This window comes from Cottoperca gobio, chromosome 19 (genome assembly GCF_900634415.1).
Source record: "Cottoperca gobio chromosome 19, fCotGob3.1, whole genome shotgun sequence".
NCBI classification, from domain to species: Eukaryota; Metazoa; Chordata; class Actinopteri; order Perciformes; family Bovichtidae; genus Cottoperca; species Cottoperca gobio.
The window spans coordinates 5,380,179-5,407,839 of record NC_041373.1 but is presented as its reverse complement, the minus strand read 5'-3'; the positions used below and the strand labels follow the sequence as shown (position 1 = coordinate 5,407,839).

Sequence of the window (27,661 nt, the reverse complement as noted above, 5' to 3'; positions counted from 1 at the left end):
GTTGATGAATGACGTGATCGTTGTATTTATCTTTTATCCTTTCCTAGTATGACTAGTATATATATATATATATATATATATATATATATATATATATATATATATATCTAATAGGGGAGGTATTTTCTTCTAACCTCTCCTGTGCAATGTTCAAATGTATTCTTAATATTTCTTACAGGTTGTTTTTATATTCGTGTATATGTGCAAATAAATAAATAAATACATATAACCACGTTTTCTGGGGATTAAAAGGTGGAGTATAGTGCAGTGTAATATCCCTTTAACACAAAACTGCACAGTCACGTGTGTGTGTGTGTGTCATGTGATTGTTGAATTGTGAGTCAAAACAGCTGCAGACAGTCCTTTGTTATCTGAATGTTTGTAAAGCAGCGTACGCATACGACATACATGTTTACACGTTTGACTCATTATACCAAACCTACCAGGTAAGAAAAATAATTTACTGTTTTACGTTTTTTATTCAAGTCATTCAAACCGGCTAGCTTTATTGTTAGCCACCTAGCATGCTAAGCTAACTTGTTTTTCTTTGGGTGGGTCGTCTGATGTTAGCTCGCTAATTTCAGTTACTGTTAGCGAACCGTTTCTGGTGTCAAGGATTTATATGCTAAGTACTATGTTTGTATAATACTGCTGGATATGTTATCACAGTATCATTTTGAATAATGGTGTTTTATTGTTCTTTAGGTTGTAAGAGGAGTATGCAGTACAGTGCTGTTTGTTAACAACAACTGAACACAGTCTGTATATCTCCAAGTCATCTGCTAATAATGGTAAAGTACTCTCCCTACTATATTAATATTCATATATTAGCTACAGTGGTGACTAGCAACTGAGTACATTAACTCAATTGCTGTACTAAAGTACAATTTTGAGGTACTTTACTTGAGTATTTCCATTTTCTGCTACTATTATACTTCTACACCACTACATCTCAAACAGAAATATTGTACTTTTCACTCCACTACATTTATTACTCAAGTTACTTTGCAGAGTCAGATTTACAATACAACCTATAATGAACAAATACAATTACATGTATTATTTTCGGTTAAGATAAGACTGTATTGATCCCTGGGGACACTCACAAGCTAGCAGTCTATCAGGCTTCAACATTAGTGATGTATCCATCTATAATTGCATAATATAAATCACATTACCTTCAAATGGCCCATTGACCAATCTAATATTGGCAAACATTTACTGGTTTCAGCTTCTCCAGTTTGTGAATTTGCTGCTTAATATAATTGAAAATATAATATTTGGGGGTTTTGGACTAAACAAGACATTTAAAGTAACTACCTTTAGCCCTGGGAAGTCTGTTATAGGCCCTTCTTTAGCTATTTTCTGGCATATTATAGATGAAAATCAATCAATTAACCAAGCAAAATAATCAGCAGGTTAATAAATTCTCAAAGAAATTGTTAGTGACAGCCCTACATGTTCATATACCTGATGAAGCTTGTGAGATGGTGTGAAGAAGTGAACATATCAAAGACATTACCGTTGCTTATGAGAAATGGTGAAGGCCATTTTTTTGCATTTCTTTTTACTAAATAAGTGTGCATAATCAATGATGAAAATAATTATTAGTTGCAGCGCTCAAATCTACAAAATGAGTGCTGGTCTGCTGGACCAGCACTCATTTTGACCCTAATAATAAACAGTATGTTAATTATTATTAAAATCTTGGACATAGTGACTTTTGGCAGTTGTTTAGGAAATGTCTCAGATATGAATGCTATACTTGCAAAAAAGGGACATGAATCTTACAGCAAAGAAGGGACTTTGTTCAGTGTTGAAATCCAGTTCATCGGTAGGAATTCTTACTGATCTTTGTTATCTTTTTCCATAACGAAACGCAGAAACTATGATGATTAGATAGAATTTGTTGACAATAGTTGAGGATCTTTGCATAGTGCCGGACCACATTGTGTCATGCTACATGGCTAACAGCCCTCTCCTCTTCTGCTTGTGTTCAGGAGCTGCAGATGGGGATCCTGTTTCTGGCTCTGCTGGGCCTGAGCTCAGCGCTGGTCTGTCCGGATGGAAGCATGTGTAAGGACAAAAACACCTGCTGCAAGAACACCATGGGAGGATTTGGATGCTGTCCACTGCCACGCGTGAGTTACCATTGAGTTACACAGCAGCGAGTTATTTAAATGAAAGTATTGTTAGTTGCTTATTAATGTACATGTTGCTTATACAATCAAAGTTCAAGTGACTTATTTACCATTTGAAGATGTACTGAATACAAGATTAATCGTTTACTCTTTCCAAGTCCATGGTGATGTGTTTTAAATGTCTTGTTTTGTCAGTCCAAACCCCAAAGATATTCAGTTTAATGTGATATTGAAACAGAGAAAAGCAGGAAATCTCACTATTTGTGAAAATAATTACTTTAATGATTAATCGATTTATCAATGTATTTGGGGATTATTTTTTGTCAATCAACGAATCGTTGCAGCTCTATATCTTTTACTGAAGTAAAAGTAACAATACCATGCAAAATGAGTCCTGCCTTCATAACCATACTTAAGTAAAAGTACAAAAGTATTGGTAGCTAAATGTACTACTTTAGGCTACATTATTAGGAAGTAATTATTAGGGAAAAGACCAACAAAGAGGAGAGGGTAGCAAAAAGGGAAGCAGGAATGTTATTAAAAAAGAAGGGGGAAATTGCCTCACTTTGTGGATGGATACAATAGTACAATAATATATAGCATACAGTAAATATTCTGTAAAATAAAAGCATTTTTATTTGAAATACAAATATCAATATTTACAATATATAAACACACACCATCTTAGCGTACAAATAGATATGAAAGTGTACAAAGAAGAATGTCTAGAAGAGCGAAGTCAAGAGAAACTGGACTTACTGAAGTTAAGAAATGAATCCTGAATTATGAAGTTTCTGTTGTTTGTAGTAGGATCTGAAACTTGCAGATACCATTTTATTTGAATTAGGAGTCATTTATTGTTGTTTATATTTGAAAACACCACATTAATCAACAAACACAGATGGTGAGGAATGACATTAATACTTTGTGCCTGTGTTCCACTGTCCAGACTTTAACCAAATGAACTTCTAGTTAAATGGTGACGCCTCCCAGAAACGGGATGAGTCGTGTAAAGATAAACACATTTATTTAGGACAGGATGACAGCTGACATCCATTGGCAGCTGTGCTTTGCTACTTTTTCTTCTGAACTTCATGATATTTGAGCAGCTGAAATGTCAACCATCACTTCCAGAGACCCCGTGACCTGGATGACTGAGAATCTTTATAGACTAGTTTAAGGGTGCATTTAGAGGAGTCTATAATAAGCATATACATAATTGAAGGCGTGTAGAAAGTATACTCTGATGCGTTCATCCTAAACATAATTTTCTGCTGCTGTGTGTTAGTAAACCTTTAGCATCTCTTTGTTGAATCCACCTGCAGGCTGAGTGTTGTTCAGACCACGTCCACTGCTGCTTTGAGGGGACGGTTTGTGATGTCACCCACTCCAAATGTGTTAATAAGACAGTTTCCCTGCCCTGGATGAGACGCGTTCCCACCGAACCGGCCCTGCCCGTCTCTCAGGTAACTCTAACAAAGGGCTTTGTCAAGTCGAACATGTGTTGTTTCGTAGGAAGTTTGAGCTCCTTGTTGACCGTTGCACTAATGGGGCATAAACTAGTGGCAGCCATTGATTGTTTTCTCTACTTCATCCTTTAGACATGCAAATGTAATTATTTAACCTCTTAGAATGTAGAATGTAGGTCAAACAACACATTTGACACATTAACCCCATTAGATCTGTGCACTTGCACTTAGTTTATTTGTATCTCTCTTTGCTGTTGTCCAAAACAAAAAGCATGCACGATAAGCTTATTGTAATTGAAGTGGACTTTTAGACCTTAACACATAAAAGATTAGTGCAGAGTGCAGACACATGGCAGTAAAGAACTTCACAATTAGAGGAATGAATGAATGAATGAATCCTAACTGTTAGGTGACCTTTCCTCTGCCACTTAGACTTCAATATAACAAATACGGAAAGCTGATGGGCAGATATTCATGAAAATTACTGAGAACATTCATGCTCAGCTTCTCTTTTTATTTGCTTTTTGAAGCATTACTCTCAGTCCAAAATATTACACACAGGACACTATTGCATTACATATGAAGCAAGTAGCCATAAAATCTGCTGAGCACAGTCATTCTTCAAAGAGGATGACGGCATAAAATGTTTGGATTTTAATATGCTCGTGTCCTTTATTTCAGAGCCCCTCTCGGGACACAATTAACATTTGTGCCCCATCATAAAAATAGCAACACTTGTTTTTATGGCTGCAAATAACTGCCCCTCACAATTTCCTTAAGCCCAAAGGACGTCTTCATCTTGTACGTCTTTATTTTGTACAACCAACAGTCCAAATCCTAAAATATGAAGTTTCTTATAATATGAGACAAAACAAGTGGAAAATCCTGACATTTGAAAGAAGGGTATTGGGTGTATGTGGTTTTGCTATACAATACTAATAAAATACATTTTAACTGAATGAAAGATCAGAAATAATGTCAGTGGAATGACTGGACATTTCTTACACGAATTGTATTAGTAGGAAAGAATGCTAAAGTAAATACATTTGCAGTCCTGCCATTGAGATGTTGTTATATTTTTCATTGGTATGTGTGGGCTGTGATGTGTGATGGATGCAGCTCGGGGAGATGGTAAAAGTTTTTCCGGACCAGGATTCTGATAACACCACTTGCTGCCAGCTTCGTGATGGCTCCTGGGACTGCTGTCCATTAGCTAAGGTGATATACTCCAGCTCACCCTCGCATACTAAAACACTAAAAGCACCGGCTCAGCCCAAACACTTCACACCAAGAAACTTGTTACATGGTCTGCTGGTCAGTGTTTGAGACTGCCTGCTGCTCTTCGAGCTGCTCTGCTGTAATATCTAAGTTTTCTGTACTGACGGTGCAAATAAAATACTTTGAGGTTCAACAATATCTTTTCTGTTGTGAATCAAGATATTACTGAAACCCGACTGAAATGTAGCAGTGTAAATGTTGGCCTATAAGTATCAAAGAATTGCAGTACAGATATGCCAAAGACATATTTTAGGTAATTTGGAAACAGTTTCGCTATTACGTAGTTTGTCATGTAGAGAGAGAGATGCTGCAAAAACTGCAAAATGTCACAAATCTTTAAAAGAACAAATTTGATGAATTCTCATCAGAACTAATTGTTTTTGGTTTTTATTCATAGTCAAAATAACATTAAAATCGAGTAAAATTACCCAAAAAGCTATTTATCGACACAAAATCTTCACCAATGTTTATTATCTGGGTTTTCTGTTTCAAAATGATGGTTTTTTTTGTCGTTATGTGCAGAATACTGACGAGTGTTCCAGACTTTTATTTGATTATTAAATGATTTTATTCTCTTCTACAGGCGGTGTGTTGTGAGGATAAACTCCACTGTTGCCCAGAGAATACAAAGTGTGATCTTGCTCACTCAACGTGTGTGACTTCCTCACTGGAGTCCTTCCCCATGCTGGAGAAACTGCCTGCCAGGAGGAGGGAGGATAATCCAGGTGGGGATTTCCTCATGTAGATGGTCATGTGGTCTACTTAAAAAAAATCTCATGTGAAAAATAAATCTTTTGAACGGCAAAAATATTTTTAAGTAGTCCCTGAAATTCACCTGACACTCAGTTGCAGTTGTATGCTGATGACACTATACTAATAACTAATGATGTTTCTTTCTCTGGTCTTCATGTTTCTGTGTATGCTGATAACCATGGCCATGTTTCTTTCTTCATGTTTTTATAGCGTCTAAGGTCGGTTCAGTGATATGTCCTAGTGGACAAAGCAGCTGCCCAGAGAGATTTACATGTTGCCTGCTAACCAGTGGAGACTACGGCTGCTGCCCTTACCCGCAGGTACATATGACAAATATTTTAGACGATTTGCCCATTAATTGATTTGTTGTGCGACAACTTAGTCATGCAAAAATATTTAGCTATTTGTCGTCACTAAATCTTCACCAATGTTTAATATCTGGCTATTCTGTTTTTCTAATTTATGGTTTGTTTGTCATACCTTTTGTAATCCTCTCCCACTGACAGCAATTACGTTGACCATCTGTATATTTCCATTATCTGCAGAAAACTGATGAGTGTTCCTGACTGTCTGAAATGATTTTATTCTCTTCTACAGGCAGTGTGTTGTGAGGATAAACTCCACTGTTGCCCAGAGAAAACAAAGTGTCATCTTGCTCAATCAACGTGTGTGACTTCCTCACTGGAGTACTTCCCCATGCTGGAGAAACTGCCTGCCAGGAAGAGGGAGGATAATCCAGGTGGGGATTTCCTCATGTAGATGGTCATGTGGTCCACTTGAAGAATCTCATGTGAAAAAGAAATCTTTTGAATAGCAAAAATATTTTTAAATAGTCCCTGAAATTCACCTGACACTCTGTAGTTATATGCTGATGATACTATACTAATAACTAATGATGTTTCTTTCTCTGGTCTTCATGTATCTGTATGTAAAGATAACCATGACATGTTTTTATAGCGTCTAAGGTCGGTTCAGTGACATGTCCTGATGGACAAAGCAGCTGCCCAGAGAGTTTTACATGTTGCCTGCTAACCAGTGGAGACTACGGCTGCTGCCCTTACCCGCAGGTACATATGACTCTGTCGCAAATATTTTAGACGATTTGCCCATTAATTGATTTGTTGTGACAACCTAGTCATCCCAAATATTAAGCAACTCAAGTGTGAGGTTTGTTGTTTTTCTTTGTTTTGTATCTGTATAATTTTATATATTTAGTTTTCTTTACTACTTTTAGCTCAAATGCAAAGCTGCCAAAATAACTGTCCATAACTGTTTGGTCAGGGGGAAAGTATGGTGTTGGTTCAAATCAAATCAAATCAAATTTATTTGTATAGCCCAATATCACAAATTATACATTTGTCTCAGTGTGCTTTACAGACTGTACAGGTTACGACATCCTCTGTCCTTAGACCCTCACATCGCACAAGGAAAAACTTCCTAAAAGAAACTCCAAAATTAAAGGGGAAAAAATGGAAGAAACCTCAGGGAGAGCAACTGAGGAGGGATCCCTCTCCCAGGACGGACAGACGTGCAATAGATGTCGTGTGTACAGGATAAACAACATAGTACAAATACAACATTTGACAGAAATTATGTTGTGTTGGAAAAAAAAAGAAATAGAAAGTTTGGATGAATCCAGGAAAATGTCAATAAGGCTTCCCGGTGTCCAGCAGGACCAGGTCAGCAGGCGCTGTCACGATTCATGATCCTGACGTAAACTTTATCAGTGGCAACCTGCCACATGAGAGACAGACACTCCGGGGATGATACCCCGGATGGTGAGTTAGTAACATACATTTACATAAATGCATACAGATAGAGAGGGAGAAGAAGAGAGAGGGAGAGAAGGAAGAGAGCAGGGAGGTGTCCCCCGGCAGTCTAAGCCTATAGCAGCATAACTAGGGGCTGATCCAGGGCAAACCTGAGCCAGCCCTAACTATAAGCTTTATCAAAAAGGAAAGTTTGTACACACAACAGCGTCATTGTTCACAGTACTCATGGGGAAGAGAGACGTTTGATTGGATTGTAAAACATGTTGATGTCCAATTTCTACAGCTATTTATGGACCCAAAATATATGCCAATGTTTAATATCTAGCTATTCTGTTTTTAAATTATGGTTTGTTTGTAATACCTTTTTGTAATCCTCTCCCACTGACAGCAATTACGTTGACCATCTGTACATTTCCATTATCTGCAAGAAAATGACGAGTGTCCCTGACTGTCTGAAATGATTTTATTCTCTTCTACAGGCGGTGTGTTGTGAGGATAAACTCCACTGTTGCCCAGAGAAAACAAAGTGTGATCTTGCTCAATCAACGTGTGTGACTTCCTCACTGGAGTCCTTCCCCATGCTGGAGAAACTGCCTGCCAGGAGGAGGGAGGATAATCCAGGTGGGGATTTCCTCATGTAGATGGTCATGTGGTCCACTTGAAGAATCTCATGTGAAAAAGAAATCTTTTGAATAGCAAAAATATTTTTAAATAGTCCCTGAAATTCACCTGACACTCTGTAGTTATATGCTGATGATACTATACTAATAACTAATGATGTTTCTTTCTCTGGTCTTCATGTATCTGTATGTAAAGATAACCATGACATGTTTTTATAGCGTCTAAGGTCGGTTCAGTGACATGTCCTGATGGACAAAGCAGCTGCCCAGAGAGTTTTACATGTTGCCTGCTAACCAGTGGAGACTACGGCTGCTGCCCTTACCCGCAGGTACATATGACTCTGTCGCAAATATTTTAGACAATTTGCCCATTAATTGATTTGTTGTGACAACCTAGTCATCCCAAATATTAAGCATCTCAAGTGTGAGGTTTGTTGTTTTTCTTTGTTTTGTATCAGTATAATTTTATATATTTAGTTTTCTTTACTACTTTTAGCTCAAATGCAAAGCTGCCAAAATAACTGTCCATAACTGTTTGGTCAGGGGGAAAGTATGGTGTTGGTTTGTACACACAACAGCGTCATTGTTCACAGTACTCATGGGGAAGAGAGACGTTTGATTGGATTGTAAAACATGTTGATGTCCAATTTCTACAGCTATTTATGGACCCAAAATATATGCCAATGTTTAATATCTAGCTATTCTGTTTTTAAATTATGGTTTGTTTGTAATACCTTTTTGTAATCCTCTCCTACTGACAGCAATTACGTTGACCATCTGTACATTTCCATTATCTGCAAGAAAATGACGAGTGTCCCTGACTGTCTGAAATGATTTTATTCTCTTCTACAGGCGGTGTGTTGTGAGGATAAACTCCACTGTTGCCCAGAGAAAACAAAGTGTGATCTTGCACAATCAACGTGTGTGACTTCCTCACTGGAGTCCTTCCCCATGCTGGAGAAACTGCCTGCCAGGAGGAGGGAGGATAATCCAGGTGGGGATTTCCTCATGTAGATGGTCATGTGGTCCACTTGAAGAATCTCATGTGAAAAAGAAATCTTTTGAATAGCAAAAATATTTTTAAATAGTCCCTGAAATTCACCTGACACTCTGTAGTTACAGTATATTTCAAAAGTGAGTACACCCTTTAGATTTTTGCAAATATTCTGTTATATCCTTTCAGGGGATAACATTATCCTACTGAAACTTTGATATAACTTAAAGTAGTCAGTGTGCTGCTTGAATAACAGTATAGATTTATTGTCCTTTGAAAATTACTCAGTACACAGCTGTTAATGTCTAAACAGCTGGCAACAAAAGTGAGTACACCCCATAGTGAACATGTCTAAATTGTGCCCAAAGTGTCAATATTTTGTGTGACCACCATTGTTATCTAGCACTGCTTTAACCCTCCTGGGCATGGAATTCACCAGAGCTGCACAGGTTGCTTCTGGAATCTTCTTCCACTCCTCCACGACGACATCACGGAGCGCACGGATGTTGGACACCTTGCACTCCTCCACCTTCCTCTTGAGGATGCCCCACATGTGCTCAATTGGGTTTAGGTCTGGAGACATACTTGGCCAGTCCATCACCTTAACCTTCAGCTTCTTCAGCAAGGCCGTTGTCATCTTGGAGGTGTGTTTAGGGTCATTATCATGTTGGAAAACTGCCCTACGGCCCAGTTTCCGAAGAGAGGGGATCATGCTCTGCTGCAGGATGTCACAGTATATATTGGAATTCATGTGTCCCTCAATGAAATGCAGCTCCCCAGTGCCGGCAGCACTCATGCAGCCCCAGACCATGATGCTGCCACCACCATGTTTGACTGTAGGCAAAACACATTTGTCTTGGTACTCCTCACCAGGGTGCCGCCACACACGCCGGACACCATCTGACCCAAACAGGTTTATTTTGGTCTCATCAGACCACAGGACATGGTTCCAGTAACTCATGTTCTTGGATTCATTGTCTTCAGCAAACTGTTTGCGGGCTTTCTTATGCATCGGTTTCAGAAGGGGCTTCTGTCTGGGGCGACGGCCATACAAACCGATTTGATGCAGTGTGCGGCGTATGGTCTGGGCACTGACAGGCTGACATCCCACTTCTGCAACCTCTGCAGCAATGCTGGAAGCACTCGCACGTCTATTTTTGGAAACCAACCTCTGGATATGACGCTGAGCACGTGGACTCAACTTCTTTGGTCGACCCTGGCGGGGCCTGTTCCGAGTGGAACCTGTCCTGGAAAACCGCTGTATGATCTTAGCCACTGTGCTGCAACTCATTTTCATGGTGTTGGCAATCTTCTTATAGCCAAGGCCATCTTTGTGAAGCGCAATAATCCTTTTTTTCAGCCGCTCAGAGAGTTCCTTGCCATGAGGTGCCATGTTGTCCAGCATTCAGAGAGAATTGTGCCCAAAACACCAAATTTAACAGCCCTGCTTATCATTTACACCTGAATCCTTGTAACACTAACGAGTCACATGACACCAGGGCGGGAAAACAACATCATTGGGCACAATTAGGACATGTTCACTATGGGGTGTACTCACTTTTGTTGCCAGCTGTTTAGATATTAACAGCTGTGTACTGAGTAATTTTCAAAGGACAATAAATCTATACTGTTATTCAAGCAGCACACTGACTACTTTAAGTTATATCAAAGTTTCAGTAGGATAATGTTATCCCCTGAAAGGATATAACAGAATATTTGCAAAAATCTAAAGGGTGTACTCACTTTTGAGATATACTGTATATGCTGATGATACTATACTAATAACTAATGATGTTTCTTTCTCTGGTCTTCATGTATCTGTATGTAAAGATAACCATGACATGTTTTTATAGCGTCTAAGGTCGGTTCAGTGACATGTCCTGATGGACAAAGCAGCTGCCCAGAGAGTTTTACATGTTGCCTGCTAACCAGTGGAGACTACGGCTGCTGCCCTTACCCGCAGGTACATATGACTCTGTCGCAAATATTTTAGACAATTTGCCCATTAATTGATTTGTTGTGACAACCTAGTCATCCCAAATATTAAGCATCTCAAGTGTGAGGTTTGTTGTTTTTCTTTGTTTTGTATCAGTATAATTTTATATATTTAGTTTTCTTTACTACTTTTAGCTCAAATGCAAAGCTGCCAAAATAACTGTCCATAACTGTTTGGTCAGGGGGAAAGTATGGTGTTGGTTTGTACACACAACAGCGTCATTGTTCACAGTACTCATGGGGAAGAGAGACGTTTGATTGGATTGTAAAACATGTTGATGTCCAATTTCTACAGCTATTTATGGACCCAAAATATATGCCAATGTTTAATATCTAGCTATTCTGTTTTTAAATTATGGTTTGTTTGTAATACCTTTTTGTAATCCTCTCCCACTGACAGCAATTACGTTGACCATCTGTACATTTCCATTATCTGCAAGAAAATGACGAGTGTCCCTGACTGTCTGAAATGATTTTATTCTCTTCTACAGGCGGTGTGTTGTGAGGATAAACTCCACTGTTGCCCAGAGAAAACAAAGTGTGATCTTGCTCAATCAACGTGTGTGACTTCCTCACTGGAGTCCTTCCCCATGCTGGAGAAACTGTCTGCCAGGAGGAGGGAGGATAATCCAGGTGGGGATTTCCTCATGTCCAAATTCATCCGACACTCTGCAGTTATATGCCGATGATACTGTACTAATAACTTATGATCTATTTCATCCTTACTGACCGCCAGAGGCAGTTCTTAACACAGTTCTGAACACAGTTCTTAATACTGAATATCTTCCATCTCGCGTATGCACAGGTCAAGTAATTATATTAACAAAGTCACGTGTGACCTCGGATGACCCCGGTCATTTATAAGTTCCAGTGTCATCGACGAGATCAGTCCTTAATTTCATCTTCTCGCTGAGACACAGGCTTTTACTCGCAGAGCATGAGCTTGAACTACATAAAATATTATGAATTACTCAAAGTTCGTCGCTTGTTGCCTCGCGATCGCATTGGTCGGAGTTGCGGGTCACTTGTCCTCCAGAGGCTACGACGAGCTGTTCCTATCTAGGGAGGGAACTATGTGTTCACTGTTTGGACCGTCAAACCCCAGACTGGCGGACGCTTCTGTCATGTTAACATAAGCTGATATAATACATTGTTTCCTATAGTGTTACTGTGACTGTTTCACAGGTTGCAGAGGGCTTTTGCCCAAGCTAATTGATGGTTTTCTAACTACAGCGTGTCCACTATATGTTGGCTGATATTGACAGTGAAGAGTGTTTCGCTCCCCTCTCACTAGTGTTGTGCGCTGGCTCGCGTTGTGTTTTCACAGTTTTCCCTTGTTTGGGCTAACATGGTGGGACGCCAGTAGGAGCTAGCTGATATTTATACTGTGTACATTCATTCTATATTTCGACTGTTCCATAGTTAGCAGAGCGCTCTCGCTCAGGCTACCTTGGTGGTACGCTAACAGGAGTTAGCTGCTACAGTATACATTATTTGCCTGTTACGGTTGTTATTTCATTGCAGTCAGTGGCGTGCTCTCGCTCAAACTAACTGGTGGACCGCTAGCAGGAGCTAGCTGTTTTCTAAACTGTGGGCCGTACAGTCTCTGCTATAAATATTACTGTTTTCATAGTTAGCAGAGTGCTCTTGCTCACATTAACCCACAACTGCACCAGTGAAGAGAATGTCCTTGCTCCCCTCTCACTGAAATATACTGCCTCCTGGCCTGGTTTTCTACAAAGTCAGCAGAGTGCTCTTGCTCAAGACTGATGTAGCAGCCCGCAGCAACTGGAGAGTTTTCTCTGCCACTGTCTCTATGTTTAGCTCTCTGGCTGTAACACCTGTATGGCTCCTCTTCAACCAGAGGACGACCATGACCTTTGCCCCTCTTGCCTTGGCCTTGAGCATCTAAGGCAGGGGTGTCAAACTCAATCACAGAGAGGGCCAAAATTAAAAACTGGGACTACGTCAAGGGCCCACAGGGTCCACATTTATTGAGCAGGATATATTGGATAAAGTGCAAAAAGATATGGAACATATTAAGTAGGCTACATTCTCCTTTTATGCACATGTGTCAGAGCCAGATGTCTGTGATGTCAGATGTTGGAATCTTTTCTCAGCTGCCAGTTCATTAATGTTTGGGGTTCTGTGGAAACCCTCAGTGAGTGAAGGTGTGCATCAGTGAGACTACTCCTGTGTGGTTTTCTGTTCTTCATCACAGAGAAAAGCTGCTCACAAGGGTATGTGCTTCTAAACATGCAAAGCATCTGAGCGGCATGAAGGGGGAGTTGAGGCATCGTTTTGGTGATGAAGCTTGGAAACTGTGCAGCGCCCACAGTCATAATTTTCCTGACACACGCTGTTTCCATGTTAAACAAAAAAAAAAGTGCGCTCAGTTTATCAGCAAAATGCGCAGTCGAGAACACATCGGTGGAGACATGGTTTGTCAGTTTCTCCCAGTGCAGTTTAATTTAATTCACACATTTAGATACTTCCTCAAATATGTCTTTTCCCGTGATTGTGCCATGCATTGATTTAATTCCCAAAAGTTCCTGTGTAACGCATAAACTGGAGTCCACTCCACGGATGAAGATTGACAGCTGTGCAGTATCAGTGACGTCAGCGCTCTCATCCACAGCAAGGGAAGATGCAATGAAGTCTTTTCCCTTTTCCATCAACTGTGCTTGTAAATCGGTGGCAAGCTCGCATACACGATCAGCAACAGTATTTCTGCTTAAGCTTACATTTAAAAATTCTTGCTTCTCGTCTGGACACATGACTTCGCACACTTTAATTATGCACCGCTTCACGAACTCTCCCTCGATAAAAGGCCGGGCTGATTTATCTATTTCTTCGGCCACTACAAAACTAGCTTTCACTGCAGCCTTACTTTGTGATTTTGCTTTTGTGAACACAGTTTGCTGTGAGTCTTTTTTTACCACCTATTCCTTCTGCTGTCCATGTGCTTGTACTTGTCCTGGTGTTTTGTCTCATAGTGCCGTCTTATGTTATATTCTTAAATTACAACGGACTGGTTTACCGCTAATGCTAGTAAACGGCTACTCTGTCTCCCACCTGCCTTGAAAGCCCATGTTTTCAGAGTTTGGCCATTTCTTTTGGGAGGCTTATTTAAATGTAATTAAAAGTGACTAGCGTAGATGACTTGTCGTGTGCGTGCTATATAACGGCAGGACAGTTATGATAGACATATGATATTTTCTTGCGGGCTGGATATAATATAAAATATATAAATATAATATGTAAAAAATAAATACTCGACATGCACGAGACGGAAGATATTCAGTGTTGAGCACTGCCTCTGGTGGTCATCCAGGATTCATAGAACCGTAGGTACAGCCGTAACTTTCATTTCGTTCTCTGGTCTTCATGTTTCTGTGTATGCTGATAACATGACCATGTTTCTTTCTTCATGTTTTTATAGCGTCTAAGGTCGGTTCAGTGACATGTCCTGATGGACAAAGCAGCTGCCCAGAGAGTTTTACATGTTGCCTGCTAACCAGTGGAGACTACGGCTGCTGCCCTTACCCGCAGGTACATATGACAAATATTTTAGACGATTTGCCCATTAATTGATTTGTTGTTTGAAATTACAGGATTTATTGCAGAACCTTTGTATTAGACTCCATTAGTTTTACCCTAGGTGAACCTAATAAACTAGCAACTGTGTGTATATATTTTGGTCGGATCACAGTATGATTTATCCTATTTGTTGCAGATAGGCGCACATGTATAGTCCGTAGATTTTAATTGACGCTTTCAATAAACTTTTAATTATAAGCAGCTGTAGTTTTTAGACTGCAACTCGCATTAGAATCAAAACATGATTGTGCAACTTAAACTTTTACACCAAAACTAAACAAACTGAAAATAGGATTAAAAAAGAAAAAGGTTTTAGTAACCAAAACATTAGAATATTACTTACGTCTTGCCTTCCCTCCGCTGGGTGGAGAAGGTGCCGGCTCTGAACTCAGAGGTGGAGGATGAGAAATGTGACAAGCAGACGATGTGTCCAGGAGGCACCACCTGCTGTAAGAAAGTCTCTGGGCAGTTGGCTTGCTGCCCGCTACCGCAGGTCAGTATCTCCTTCACAGTTTAAAGGCAACGTGAGGCGGTGTGCCTCCGCAGGTCAGATGACACTGGTGTGTTTGGAAGTATTGATGGCTGAGGGTATGTTTGTTCTTGTAAAGTGTCAGTTGTAATAGAGGTATAACATGGGAGGAGTTATTACAGGCTTCCAAGATGGAACATTCCTGCTCATTTTCACATTACATAACTTTCACACCTTGGATGAAACGCTCCTGGTCGAATCATGAGAACAAAAGATGAACAACTGTGTTGGAAAATATCTGGTTCTTTGATCAAAAGTACAAGAAACCTGTGGATATAAAAACCTAAAGAGAGAAGTTCGTTAAAACTCCCAAAAAAGCATTTTAGTAAGGAACATCTAATCGCAGTGCTTGAAAGGATGGACACAGCTAACATTAAACTTTGTAGAAACTAGAAACAAAGTTGTACCTAATTGCAACAATTATGTATTGTACAGACCATAATTATGAATAGCAACCAAATAGGTAAAAAAACCAAGGGATTATAATTTTAATTATAATCCCTTGTTACCGATATTAAGAACAACAGTTTTATATCTCCCAGTTGGGGAAAGAATTTCAGAAGTGTCCACAAATCTTTGGCAAAATGGCTGAACCATCGCTACATTAAAATACAACATTATCATTAATACAACTGATAATTAAAAGGGGATTTTATGCTGTTTGTTTAGCTTGTTAACAAACGTCTTCAGCTGCTGAAATGCTTCATGTTACTGTATAAAAACAGTTTATCTAGGTTTAAATAATCTTGGAATAATGTGCATTTCCTCTTCCTGCATTCCTTTTCCTGTTTTTCCTATTCTGAGCTGTGAATCATGCTGCATTAATGCTTCTGACTGGCTTCTTTTCCATAATGGCGCTGACTGAGGGTCATGGTTATCATTCTCAATCATCCATCCACCAAACTGATTAAAAAGAAATCAAACTTTGAGATGAGAAATTATTAATTAGTGTGGAAAAAAGCTTCTTGATCCAGCAGCTTTTCCCACTTTGGAACTTTATCACTTTGTTTTAATGATGTTTATAAGGAGATCAGAGACATTTAATCTGATTTACTAAATGATCAAAACAGATGAGTTTTTGGACAAAAGAAAGAGCAGGAATTCTTCAGTTCTGCATTACATTCTTTGACTTCTATGTCATTTGTTGGAAGTCATGTTGCATAAACTCTCTTCCATCTGTTGAGCTGAGAATCTGATGCTTACAGGGATTTCAGGCGGCATTAAGAAGCTTTAGATTTTCCCCTCTTTCTTCCCAGGCCGTGTGCTGTGACGATCATGAACACTGCTGCCCCAAAGGCTACAAATGTAATGTGGCTGAACAGATGTGTGACAAGCCTGGCGAGCTCAGCCTGGCCTGGCTGCAGAAGATCCCGGCCCTGCAGAAGGAGCCCAGCCGGGCTGTTTCCAGTCCAACTCGTCCGGCCAGGAACATGTGTGACGCCCAAACCAGCTGCCCCAAAGATACGACCTGCTGCTTCATGGACAGGACACACAAATGGGGCTGCTGCCCTCTGCCGAAGGTACCTCGTTATTTAAACAGCCTCACACACAAAGCTAATGACGTGTGCTTTTTTTGATGATTCCAGTATGTTTGCTGTTCTTCAGGCGGTCTGTTGTACTGATGGAAACCACTGCTGCCCCAGCGGTCACACATGTGAACCTCACCGCTCCTCCTGCTCAAAAGGCCCCCATGTTGTGATACCCTGGTTCACCAAACTGAGCGCCCTGACCGAGCTGGGCGCCGTGACGGACGTTAAATGTGACAACAAGAGCAGCTGCGCTTCAGGAACAACCTGCTGTAAACTGCAGACAGGAGATTGGGCCTGCTGCCCGCTGGTCAAGGTTTGTTAGTCAGTTTTTATAAAAAAAGAAAAAAAGTATTCACAATAAAACAAATGGACCCTTAATACTTAACAAGCATTACCCTAACTCTACCCAAAATAGCAGCGAAACAAAACAAACTGAAATAAAATATAATCAAGAACGTAAACAGGAAGCAGATAAACAAAATAAATCTTTTCTTTACGATTGATAATAATGACTTTAATGTTTCACAACATGGATAAATATAGGTCTTATTATTTTTCCCACTCAATTTGGAACAACAATTTGGAAAGTCTGCCAAAAATGTTGGTACATGACTTGCCGAGTTAACGTCATAGTACACAGAAACATGGCGGACAAAAGTTAATGTTGGTTTGATGGCTCTGAGCAATAACACATCTTTGTAGTGGCCATGTTGTTGTTCCACTTAAAGCTCATGAAAACACCGAAGTCGGTGCTCCCCATCCGAGGAGCACTTGAATGTTGCTTTGGACTTGGCGGTGGTCTCGTTTACTTTAGGATTGGTCAAATATTACTTTCTAATGCTAAGAAAACAAACAAGATAAAGACACAAACACTTGTGTGTATTAAGCGTTAGAAGCAGGCTTGCAAACCTGGCAGACCTTGTTAATACTAAGCATTATGACCGTTCCTTCTCCTCTTCAGTCGGTTTGCTGTGCAGACCACGAGCACTGCTGTCCTCAGGGCTACACCTGCAACATGGAGACTGGAACATGTGAGAAGAAGAATCGCAACGTGCTCATCCTCACCCTCCCTCAGAGCAAAGTGGTACAGTCCGAGCGCAGAGACCCCAAGGACGACACAGACGTACCATGTGACAGCACGGAGGAGTTTCACTGCCCCGAGCAGGACACGTGCTGTAAGGTGTCAGCCACAGCGTGGGCCTGCTGCCCCTCACCCAGGGTACGTTCACACTTTACTCACATGACCACTTCATATCTACTTCTAGGAAAGATTGATTTGTTGAGCACGTTTATAGTGAGACCTCTTCTGGCTCGGTCCTCAGGAGTGTGGATAATGTGACCAGTGAACATTGTGTCCCGTGATCCAGAAGCTTCCCTGTTTTCTGCCTCGTTGAACATACAGTGTCCCATTTAGCATTTTATTTTGTTCCATTGACGTTTCATAAGTCTAAATATTACTCAATGTGTTTTTCACATGCATGATGGGAAACTGGTAGTAACTGGGATATGATTTTAATATTATAAAGTCAATATAATGTATAAAATACACATTAGATAAATATTATTTAGATAATCATTGTTAAAGATGGTTATTCATTATGTTAACTCAGCCTAAAGACGCACAACATTTCTTAAGCTTGCAATAAGTTGATACCCAGGAGTTTCATTTCATTCTCAATCAGGTATTTTTACTTTGACCTAGAGGTATGTTCACATAAATAATTCAAGACATTTAGTTACAAATGGGTTTTCTTATTTCTTCCACTTTAAGTGTAATCCACTGCCCAATACATCCATGATCAGGCAGCTGTACTTCTTGTCCCTCTGTACTGAGGGCAGACTGGTGCTACAGTGACTCACCAACAACACGTGGTATTACAGACTGGACGGAGCGCAGCTAGCTGTTAGCATGCTAACTTCAGTAGCTATCTCTGCAACACAACACAGAGACGTCAACACTGTTACCACTTCGCATTCTGATGATGATGTTAGTTCATTGTTTTAATGTTTAAATTCTTGCATATTTTACACATTGAACCTTTAAAGTTAGTTAGCTTTCTATAGTCCATCAGTTTTATTAAATGTGTAAATGGAAAACTTTGTTTCCATAACTGATGTTGTATGATGACAGGATTAGAGAAACCTATTTGCCTAACGAGACTATTTATCAAATCTAGATTGTTTTGGTGCGACAACGAGGTCTGTGGATTATCTTGAGTAACCCGGTCATGATTTCTGAAAGAGACATTGCTGTTGAGTTTTTCAAATGTATTTTTTTGGCGCTTTGAGCACCACAAGCCATCTAGTTCTGTTATATTACATCGCGCAACACTCGGCAACTCACACCAAAACTCTAGATGTGAAGTTCAAATCTTCACCTGAGGCTAAAATAAATAACTGATGTTATTTGTCTTCTGACAGGCGGTCTGCTGCCCTGACTCAAAGCACTGCTGTCCCGTAGGATACTCATGTGACCTGAAGGCTGGAGGGTGCACCGTGCACACCCAGCTGACCTGGGACACTTTGATTGGAGACAGAAAGAAAGACGTTGTCCCACATGGACTTTAAACCCACACAAAGGTTCACTGATCTTCTTCCATCTTGATCCATAACATCCATCTACAGCTCATGTTGTCTATGGGCAACACTTCCTGTTTGCTTATTCATGGAAGTGTATTTATTACCAAGTTTGTGCACTCTTGAGTTTCTTGGTGGTAGGTGTGAAGGAGACTCGGTGGCAGTGTATAAGGAAGTAGAAGCACTTTGATATAAAGCTCGTCAGGTGACATGACTGCATCATTCACTGAAACTTGTTCTGCTATTTCAACGTATGTTAACTTGAAGTGAAAACGGTGTGCGGAAGTCTTTAAGTTTTGCACCAGGAAGAAAATGCTGCCTTATTGGATTTTAACATGCAGATGTTACATCCATGACGTTCATGAGGCTCTTAAAGGATATTGTTGGTGTTATTCTATATTTATCTTACTGTCCACAAATCCCATGCAAGGATCAAAACCAAGGATCAATACTTTCTGACTCGACCCTGAGCTCATTGGTTCCCACTGAAGAAGAAAACTTATAAAAATGTGTCATATTTTTACATTGTTTCAAAAACCCGGAAGATAAAGTTGGACAGGGAGCTTCTATTTGATTTGATTGATTGAGTTTCATGTTCACCAGTCATTTGAGTTCTGGTTCAGCCGGATCGCTCTATTTATCCTCCCAACACACAAATAAGCTTTGATATGCAGTTGGAAAATGACGAGCTGGTAAAAAAACAGACACCTGAACTTAAATTCAGTCCCACGTGCAAGGTAAATAGTTAAAGTTATACAATTATTATTTACCTTTTTCTGCCGAATCATGTAGTTTCCTTGCGGCCGTGTCGCAAATTTCTATGGCCTGGTACCAGTCTGCAGACCAGAGCTTGGGAACCTCCGCAGCAGCGATTGTCTCTCAGATTTTTAGCTCCCACATTAGATATATTATGCAGCTTTAAAGACCGCTCACAAACATTCTGTAATTTCTAATAAAGAAGGAAATTGTGCATTTGTTAGGGACTACTTTCTGCTACGGAATAATTCCACATTTGGTCTAAATGACATAAATCAGAGCTACGCAGATAAAACCAGAAAGTGGTGAAGAGGAGTGAGGAGGATCAGAACCAGACAGGAAAGTAGATCCAGGTAGTTGCAACCAAATAGTGAGGATGAAACACTGAAGTCAGTTGTGAGGATTGTCAAGAGCCTTTGTCAGATCCTGGACCTGAAACTAAACATGGGAATAATTAAAGTACAGTGTGTGTTCATAGTGATGAAGGAACACGTCTCCCAGTGCAACAGTGTGGTTTTTAATTAAAACAATTAAAGGAAGATATCAGTCTACAATACACACACACAATACTTGATCAAAGATACATTCCTTGTTGGTTTTGGTCTTTTGGTAGGATTTGTCGATGATAAAAAAAAAAAAAAAATAGAATTTCACAAGTTAAATCTTTTTTTTTTTTTTTTTTTTCTTTAAACAGCTGATTTAATGAAGTACACAAAAGTAGGTCAACAAAGATAGGAGTAAAGTGAAGGTGCTTGGCTCTGTGGTATATAATGGGATATAGAAACAGATAATGTAGTGAAATATAAAAACAGAAGTATATAATCAGAGATAGGAGTGTGAAGAAGAGGCCTCACTCTGTATATAAGTATGTATAAACACATTTTAGAGAAGTCTATAATCGGAGACAGGAGTGTGATTTAAGAGCATCCCTTGGTTAATTTCTTGAATAACTTTTTGTTGAGGAGGAAGATGAGCAGGTTGACGTTGACCTTCGCTTTGTCGAACATTTTCCACAAGTTTTATCCTTAAAGCCCACTTTGTTGTTTTTGTTTGCTTTCCCAGTGCTAAACATAAATGTAACATAAATGCAGCCTTATTGTCGGCAACACTTGATACAGTCCCAACATATTTGACTGGAGGTGTTTCTGACTATACTTATTTGCCCCTTTATGGGCCCCACTTGGTGAGGAAGCAGCTTTTCCTGTTTTTTTCTTTATTGGCACAAGATGTTGAGTGTAATGCTGCTCATGTGTCGGGGCAACACACCGGACGCTCCTTGTGTTGGAACAGCAGTAACAGTCACTTCCCAGTCATGGTCATTGCAGCAGCTGTAGATACATGTTGTCCTTGAGTGTTTTCTAGCTTTTGTAGAGACTTTTAAAGTTTCCATACTGAAAGATTGTAGAAATACTGCTTTTGAATTCTGGTGGACGTTTTCACAGAGGAGTTTTTTGAAAGACTTTCTAAGTTTCTGAGTTGTAAATTTATTAAATCCACTTTTTCATGAATAAAGATTGGACGCAGATTGGAAATAAGTTGCCTAAACATGTGCTCACCATCAACTTCATGTTGTCACTGCTACTTTTAAATACTTCATTAATTCGTTCATTCATTTGTTTTGGTTTTTTTGCTGCTGTGATTGTGACATTTTTGCAGCTTTTCAAGGAAGATTGAACTCCGAGGAGGAAGGGGAAATAAAGTTCTTCAACATATCTGTTTGGTTGCTGTGATAATTAAATTCAGCGAGGTCATCCTTGAAGTATCAGTTGGCACTCACACACACGCCCACACACTTCCTCTGGCCTTGCCCCTCCAGATCCTCTTACCCCCACCCCCCTCCTCCATCTTTCATAGTCATCAGAAAGTTGTTATGACGACCCAAGTAAATAAAGATAGAAGGGTGGAGACACATCTGTGGGGGGTGTTGTGTCCCACTTTACTGTCAGCTTTGCAGGCTGTCTTTATTTGATCATGTGCCCTCTGGTGGTCAGAAAAAAACATGGTGGCTCTTCTGCTTGAGTTGAAAACAATGAGCAATGAACACATGCTGTTTGAGCTCTAAATGGGGTCAGATACTCTGCTCCTGTGAGGCCCCATTGTTATCCATCTACAGGACGGGTACTTATTACAGCTCCTAAACACAGACTGATGTCTTTGTAGAGTAGATATATAGTAGAGAGCTGGTTCATTTAACTTTAAATTCATTTAAATAAGAGAGTTCGATTTAAAATACTTTGAGGCAAGCACATTTTCAAATACAAATACAGGTTCATGTAGAAAGAAAGTCCTGCAGGGCAGTTCTTTGTCCTGCGCCCCTCCTAAACGTCTGTCCTCAAAGTGTAAATGTTAATGATAGATAAAGTTTGACATTTAAGGAAATACCTTTTGGTTTTAAGTAAATAATGTAATATATATTGTTTATTTTCAAAATAGTTTTAAAAAGAAATATTAAAATATACTATAAGTTATTAATAAGTATACATATGTGTGAGAATATGAGCTACTGGTAATAATTTAGAATGAGAGGAAAAGTTGCAATGAAGTAACCCGCCCATGTGGTGATTTAAGGGTGAAACATCGGGTGCTAAAGTTTTGTTCACTTTTTTTTCTGTAAAACAGCTGGTAAATAAAAATATATATTTATGTTTGAAGCTTCTACACAAGTCAGGCTAGCTGTTACCTCTGTTTCCAGTCTTTATGCTAAGCTAAGCTAACTGGCTTTATATTCTTGTCAAGAAAGCAAATAACAAGTTTATTTAAAAAAATAATAAACTAAATATTTTTCTATTGTTTAACTTAGTTCAAAAATTAAATAAGAACAAGAAATGATCAGAAAAAGGTTTATTGCCAGGTGTTTTCCTTTGTGTTTGGTGCATACCATATGGTAACCATATTAAGATATAAGAATACTGCCAAAGGCAAGAACATAAATATAGAATAGAATAATTACATTAAATATATGAAAAACATATTATAAAAATACATTAGCAAATGTGTACAATATAACTTTTAGAATGAGAGAGCTGGACAGTTTTGAACAGGCTGCATGCAAAATAAGTATCAGGGGACGTGTATATATAGCACACATATATATATATATATATATATTAGGGGATGTGCAAAACTTAACGCAGTTAAAGATAATAATATTCATGTTTGGGTTTTATATCAAAATGTCCCTCTCTTAAAACATTTTAGTTTTGAGGATGTGGTTGACATCTCATTGATTAATTTCCTCCTGATCTACCAACACACAGGAGGCAGGCGTGACACTCTGTCCAGAGGTAATGTCCTCTGAATTTCACTAAATAAATGTTATATTATGTTTGTTTATTCTGTGCAAAAACAGAAATTTAAAGATGACAATTTGTGATTTTACTAGTTTGAAGTTACATGTTTGAAGAAGAGCTATTTCTTCACCCTTGTTCCAGTCTTTATGCTAAGCTCAGCTAACCAACTGCTGGCTTTATGGCTTTATATTTAACAAACCAACATGAGAGTGGATTTGATCTTCTCCTCTAACTCTAGTATTTCCCAAAATGTCAAACTATTCCACTGACGATGAGTCAATAGGAGGAAGTTCGCGTTTAGCGTTTTCAAAGAGCCTCATCAGCGTTTCTTTATTTGTTGATCTAACTACTGTTTATTAATTAATCAGTTTCCGTTGGTGAATAAAGAAGAAGCCCTTTATAACCTCTGAGGATTTTCAGATCTATGTATAGCAGACTTGACCTACCAACAGCAGAGAGGAACAAAGTGACAAAAAGCTTTGACGTGTGAGCAAACTGTCTCCTCAGCCTCACTATTGGTCCGTCGCTGATCCCATTCAGATGTTGCCAGGGAGAGGGACCCTCCACCCTAAACACACACACACACACACACACACACACACACACACACACACACACACACACACACACACACACAACACACACACACACACACACACACACTCCCTCTCACTCCCTCCTCTGGTATTTTGTTAATTCCCACAGGAATGTATAGATTCACATCATCTCTCTGCAGGACAGTAAATGTCGGTGGAGAGGAAGCTACACAACAGGCAAACTTAGCAGATGTTAAACGTGTTTTCTTTCTTACTAGAATACACTTTGAATATTTTCATTAATCAAACTCAATCTAGAAACAATACTGCATTTCTAGTTCATCCTCTTCAATATTCGCTCTTGGAGGATTGTAATGGTTAAAAAGTTGTGCTTTTTTGTGTGTGCTTATCACACTTAAGTTGCACTATAAAGTGCACACTAAATGTGTTATTTTGGAAAAACTATATTATATATTATAACAAGTATATTATATGGACTTTTAGAAATGTTTGAGTTACTCACAATACATTGCCAGATCTAAACTCACAGTGTCATGACATGCATTTGAGAACATTTAGAATGTAATCTTGGTGTAATCAGAATTTGTTAACAATGTGTTTGAAATGATTAGATTATTAGAATAGTTGACAATTAATTTTCTGTCAATCGATTAAGCAATCAACGAATAGTTACAGCTGTAATTGTATAAAACTGTTTGGTAGATTAATTTATGACAAAACATTTTATAAACTCTTCATGTTTTGTGTGCAACGATCTTCATTTGTTAAGTAACTAAGGATGTATGTCAGATAAAAGGAGTAAAAAGTACAATATGTTAGGGCTGCTCTCACCGATTATTTTCATTATAGATTTATCTGCCGATCATTTATTCCATTAATACATCACAACTTTAAAGAGTCGATACGTTTTGTTGGATCAAAAAATTCAAATATCAAAAAGATATTTAGTTGATATGACGGAGAAAAGCAGGAAACAGTAGCTCAAATGTGTGGTCAAGAATCAGCTACTGAGTAACTTGACTTAGTTACATTCCACCTTACATACCAAACTAATAGAGCTTTAGAAAAGATCCCTTGTTACGCCGATGACTCACAGTTTTATGTCTCATTCAACCCTGAAAATCGTGATAATCTGGATTCTCTGCATTGCTTCTTTGCCAGATGGATGGCTTCCAACTTCCTGCAACTAAACACAAATAAGACTGAAGTTGGTCCTGATCATATTTCTAACAGTGTCAACCTTGGACCACAAACAACTAACACGAAACACTCAGCGAGACACTCGGGAGTTGTATTTCATCAGTACCTAGACTTCAGTCAGCACATAAAACGTTTCGTTCAATCCTACTTTTTACAAACCACAAGATAGGCCCAAGTTAAACCAAGCAAACCAAAAACATAGTTGAACAACTTCTCCACACCCTCAGTTCCTCCTCGTATGACTGATGCAGAAGTTGCTCGTCTACAGACTTTCACAAACACTCCACGTGGGAAACACAGCTCAGTCCTGGCCGAACTTCTCTTGATCCTCAGTTACAGAATTCAATTTAAGATTATATTGATTACTTGTAAACCTCCACCTGGTCTGACTCATTCACAACTCTTAACCCTTTGTTCTGCTGCGAGACCCTCAGATCAGAGAATATGAGTTCCCCAGTCCAGCCTCAAGAGGGGATCATGCTTTTACTACTTTCAGCTTTTTTACCATTATTATCAATCAATTCAATTTAATGTTATTTTTATAGCCCAATACTACAGATTAAAACTTTGCCTCCTGGGCTTTAAAAAATGTACAGCATTCGACAACTTCTGTCCTAAGACCCTTGCAGCAGACAAGGAAGAAAACCCCCCAAAAAAACATTTAAAGGAGGAAAATTGAAGGGAGAGGGACTGAGGAGGGATCCTTGACAGACAGGTAACTGTTCTGTGACGCTTTCTCAAGGATTTTAGCGACAAAGGCCCTGTCACACATATCCGTATGACGGAAATGTATGTCGGCGCATACGAAATATCGAAAACGTATCAGAGCATCTGGCCAACGGAGCTGGTGAAGTGCCATCTGGTTCACGTCATGCTGATGCTGGAGAACGGCTAGAATGCTGAACGCTAGCTGTACTGTAGAAACACGTTTAATAAGTTACTCCGTCGTCAGTCATAATCTTAACATAGGGTAGGAATAGGTTATCCACTTGTTATCAATAAATTGGCTGTAGGATTCACCGTCAGCTGACGTAGCTCTAACGTAGTCACGTACTGTATTTACGTAGGAAAGTATTCACATACGTATTCTGTATTCACGTATGTCTAACATCATGTAACTTATGTGTAACGTCTGCATATCTTATGAAGCACACGTCCGGTACGTCCGGTAATTTTGAACATGCTCAAAACATCAGCGTTCAACAACACACCCCAGCATAACACCGCCTGCTCTTAACGAATACTACTTATACCTTACCTTATATCAACGTACACCAGCATGTTGCCGATATTTTGTATACGCCATATCTTTGTATACGTTATGCATTCGTTGGGCATTCGTCTGATACATTTTGTATAAGTAAGTGATGCTCTATCAATAGGTTAGACATGTGTATCTGTATATGTTCACTTTTCCGATCCGATGAAAAGTTGGACATATTTGGACTCTGACAAATTTTCGTATGCGCCGGCATACGTTTCTGTCATACGGATATGTGTGACAGGACCTTTAGATATCGGTCTATAGTTGGCTAAAACCTCTGGATCAAGGCTTTTTAAGAAGTGGTTTTATTACAGCTACTTTAAAGGATTGTGGTACGTAGCCAGATAATAGAGACAGGTTGATCATGTTTAATAACGAGGTGTTAATTAAGGGTAAAACCTCTTTAAACAGCTTTATTGGAATCGGGTCTAAGAGACAGGTTGATGGCTCAGAGGAAGAAGTTAAGTCATTACCAATTGAGGGCAGGAGGTGAATAATTTTGTCTCTAACAATAATCATTTTATTGTTAAAGAAGCTCATGAAGTCGTCACTACTGAGAGATATAGGAACAGAAGGCTCTGTAGAGCTGTGGCTCTCCGTCAGCCTGGCTACAGTGCTGAAAAGAAACCTGGGGTTGTTCTTATTATCTTCTATTAATGATGAGAAATAAGCTGCTCTGGCATTACGGAGAGCCTTCTTATACGTTTAACATCATTTACTTTCTAGATTTCTCAACGTTTGCTTTAGTTTGGGGTTATACCCAGGAGCTACTTTGTTTTATTATCTTCTCTTTTAGAGAGGCGACAGAGTCCAGTGTCAGTTCCAGTGAACCTGCAGCTGCATCTACATGATGATCAATTTGGGTGGGGGGGCTAAAGTTAGCGTTGGAGTTATTAATATTGTTATTAATACTATTGTTGTTATAAATATGAATATTGTCTACAGAATCCATCTGGAGTGTGTGGAGGCTGCTGTGTGTGGGTGGTGGGTGTGTTGGGGGTGGGGGGGGGTTGACTGTGAGGTGTAAGAGCTTGTAACTCACACACATGGTGGACCAATCAGCAGAGCCTGCGGGGGCAGAAAGCCGGTAGGTTACACTTGGACATTACCACACAGGACGAACAGAGAGTCAGACAGTCGGGAAACTTTTCCTCTTCTTCTTCTTTCTACAGGATCTCACCTGAACCTGAGACAGGAAGAGGAGCCACCGATCGTCACTTACTGAGGTAATGTGCACCTGGCTGGAAACTTCAAACCACACCGTCAGTCTGACTTTTGTTCTCACTCTCAGGTCACAGAGGGAGGCGAGCTGTGTAGCTGACAGGAAGTGTTAGTTA

At 39.4% G+C, this 27,661-nt stretch overlaps 1 protein-coding gene across 4 annotated transcripts; it reads left to right on the top strand.

Moving 5' to 3' along the window:
* The first annotated feature begins 291 nt into the window (after positions 1 to 291).
* On the top strand, positions 292 to 20,229 carry grnb (granulin b). 4 transcript variants are annotated; one of them, XM_029456252.1, is made up of 20 exons: positions 292 to 446; positions 706 to 791; positions 2,001 to 2,141; positions 3,467 to 3,607; positions 4,730 to 4,828; positions 5,472 to 5,613; positions 5,852 to 5,961; positions 6,239 to 6,380; positions 6,599 to 6,708; positions 7,893 to 8,034; positions 8,253 to 8,362; positions 8,886 to 9,027; positions 10,881 to 10,990; positions 11,514 to 11,655; positions 14,465 to 14,574; positions 14,996 to 15,115; positions 16,408 to 16,671; positions 16,757 to 16,993; positions 17,642 to 17,899; positions 19,102 to 20,229. In XM_029456252.1, exons 2-20 carry the CDS (start codon positions 789 to 791, stop codon positions 19,246 to 19,248), a joined length of 2,670 nt encoding a protein of 889 aa, XP_029312112.1. In that variant the 5' UTR covers positions 292 to 446; positions 706 to 788; the 3' UTR covers positions 19,249 to 20,229. The 4 variants fall into 4 exon arrangements, with proteins under 4 accessions (XP_029312112.1, XP_029312110.1, XP_029312113.1 ...); XM_029456250.1 differs by having other exon boundaries at positions 14,993 to 15,115; XM_029456253.1 differs by lacking the exon at positions 14,996 to 15,115.
* The last annotated feature ends 7,432 nt before the right edge of the window (positions 20,230 to 27,661 follow it).

Excerpts from the sequence above, each read along its gene's own strand:
- grnb (XM_029456250.1), top strand. Across the intron at positions 8,363-8,885 it reads GCTGCTGCCCTTACCCGCAG|GCGGTGTGTTGTGAGGATAA; the intron begins GTACATATGACT and ends TCTCTTCTACAG. Across the intron at positions 16,672-16,756 it reads GCTGCTGCCCTCTGCCGAAG|GCGGTCTGTTGTACTGATGG; the intron begins GTACCTCGTTAT and ends GCTGTTCTTCAG.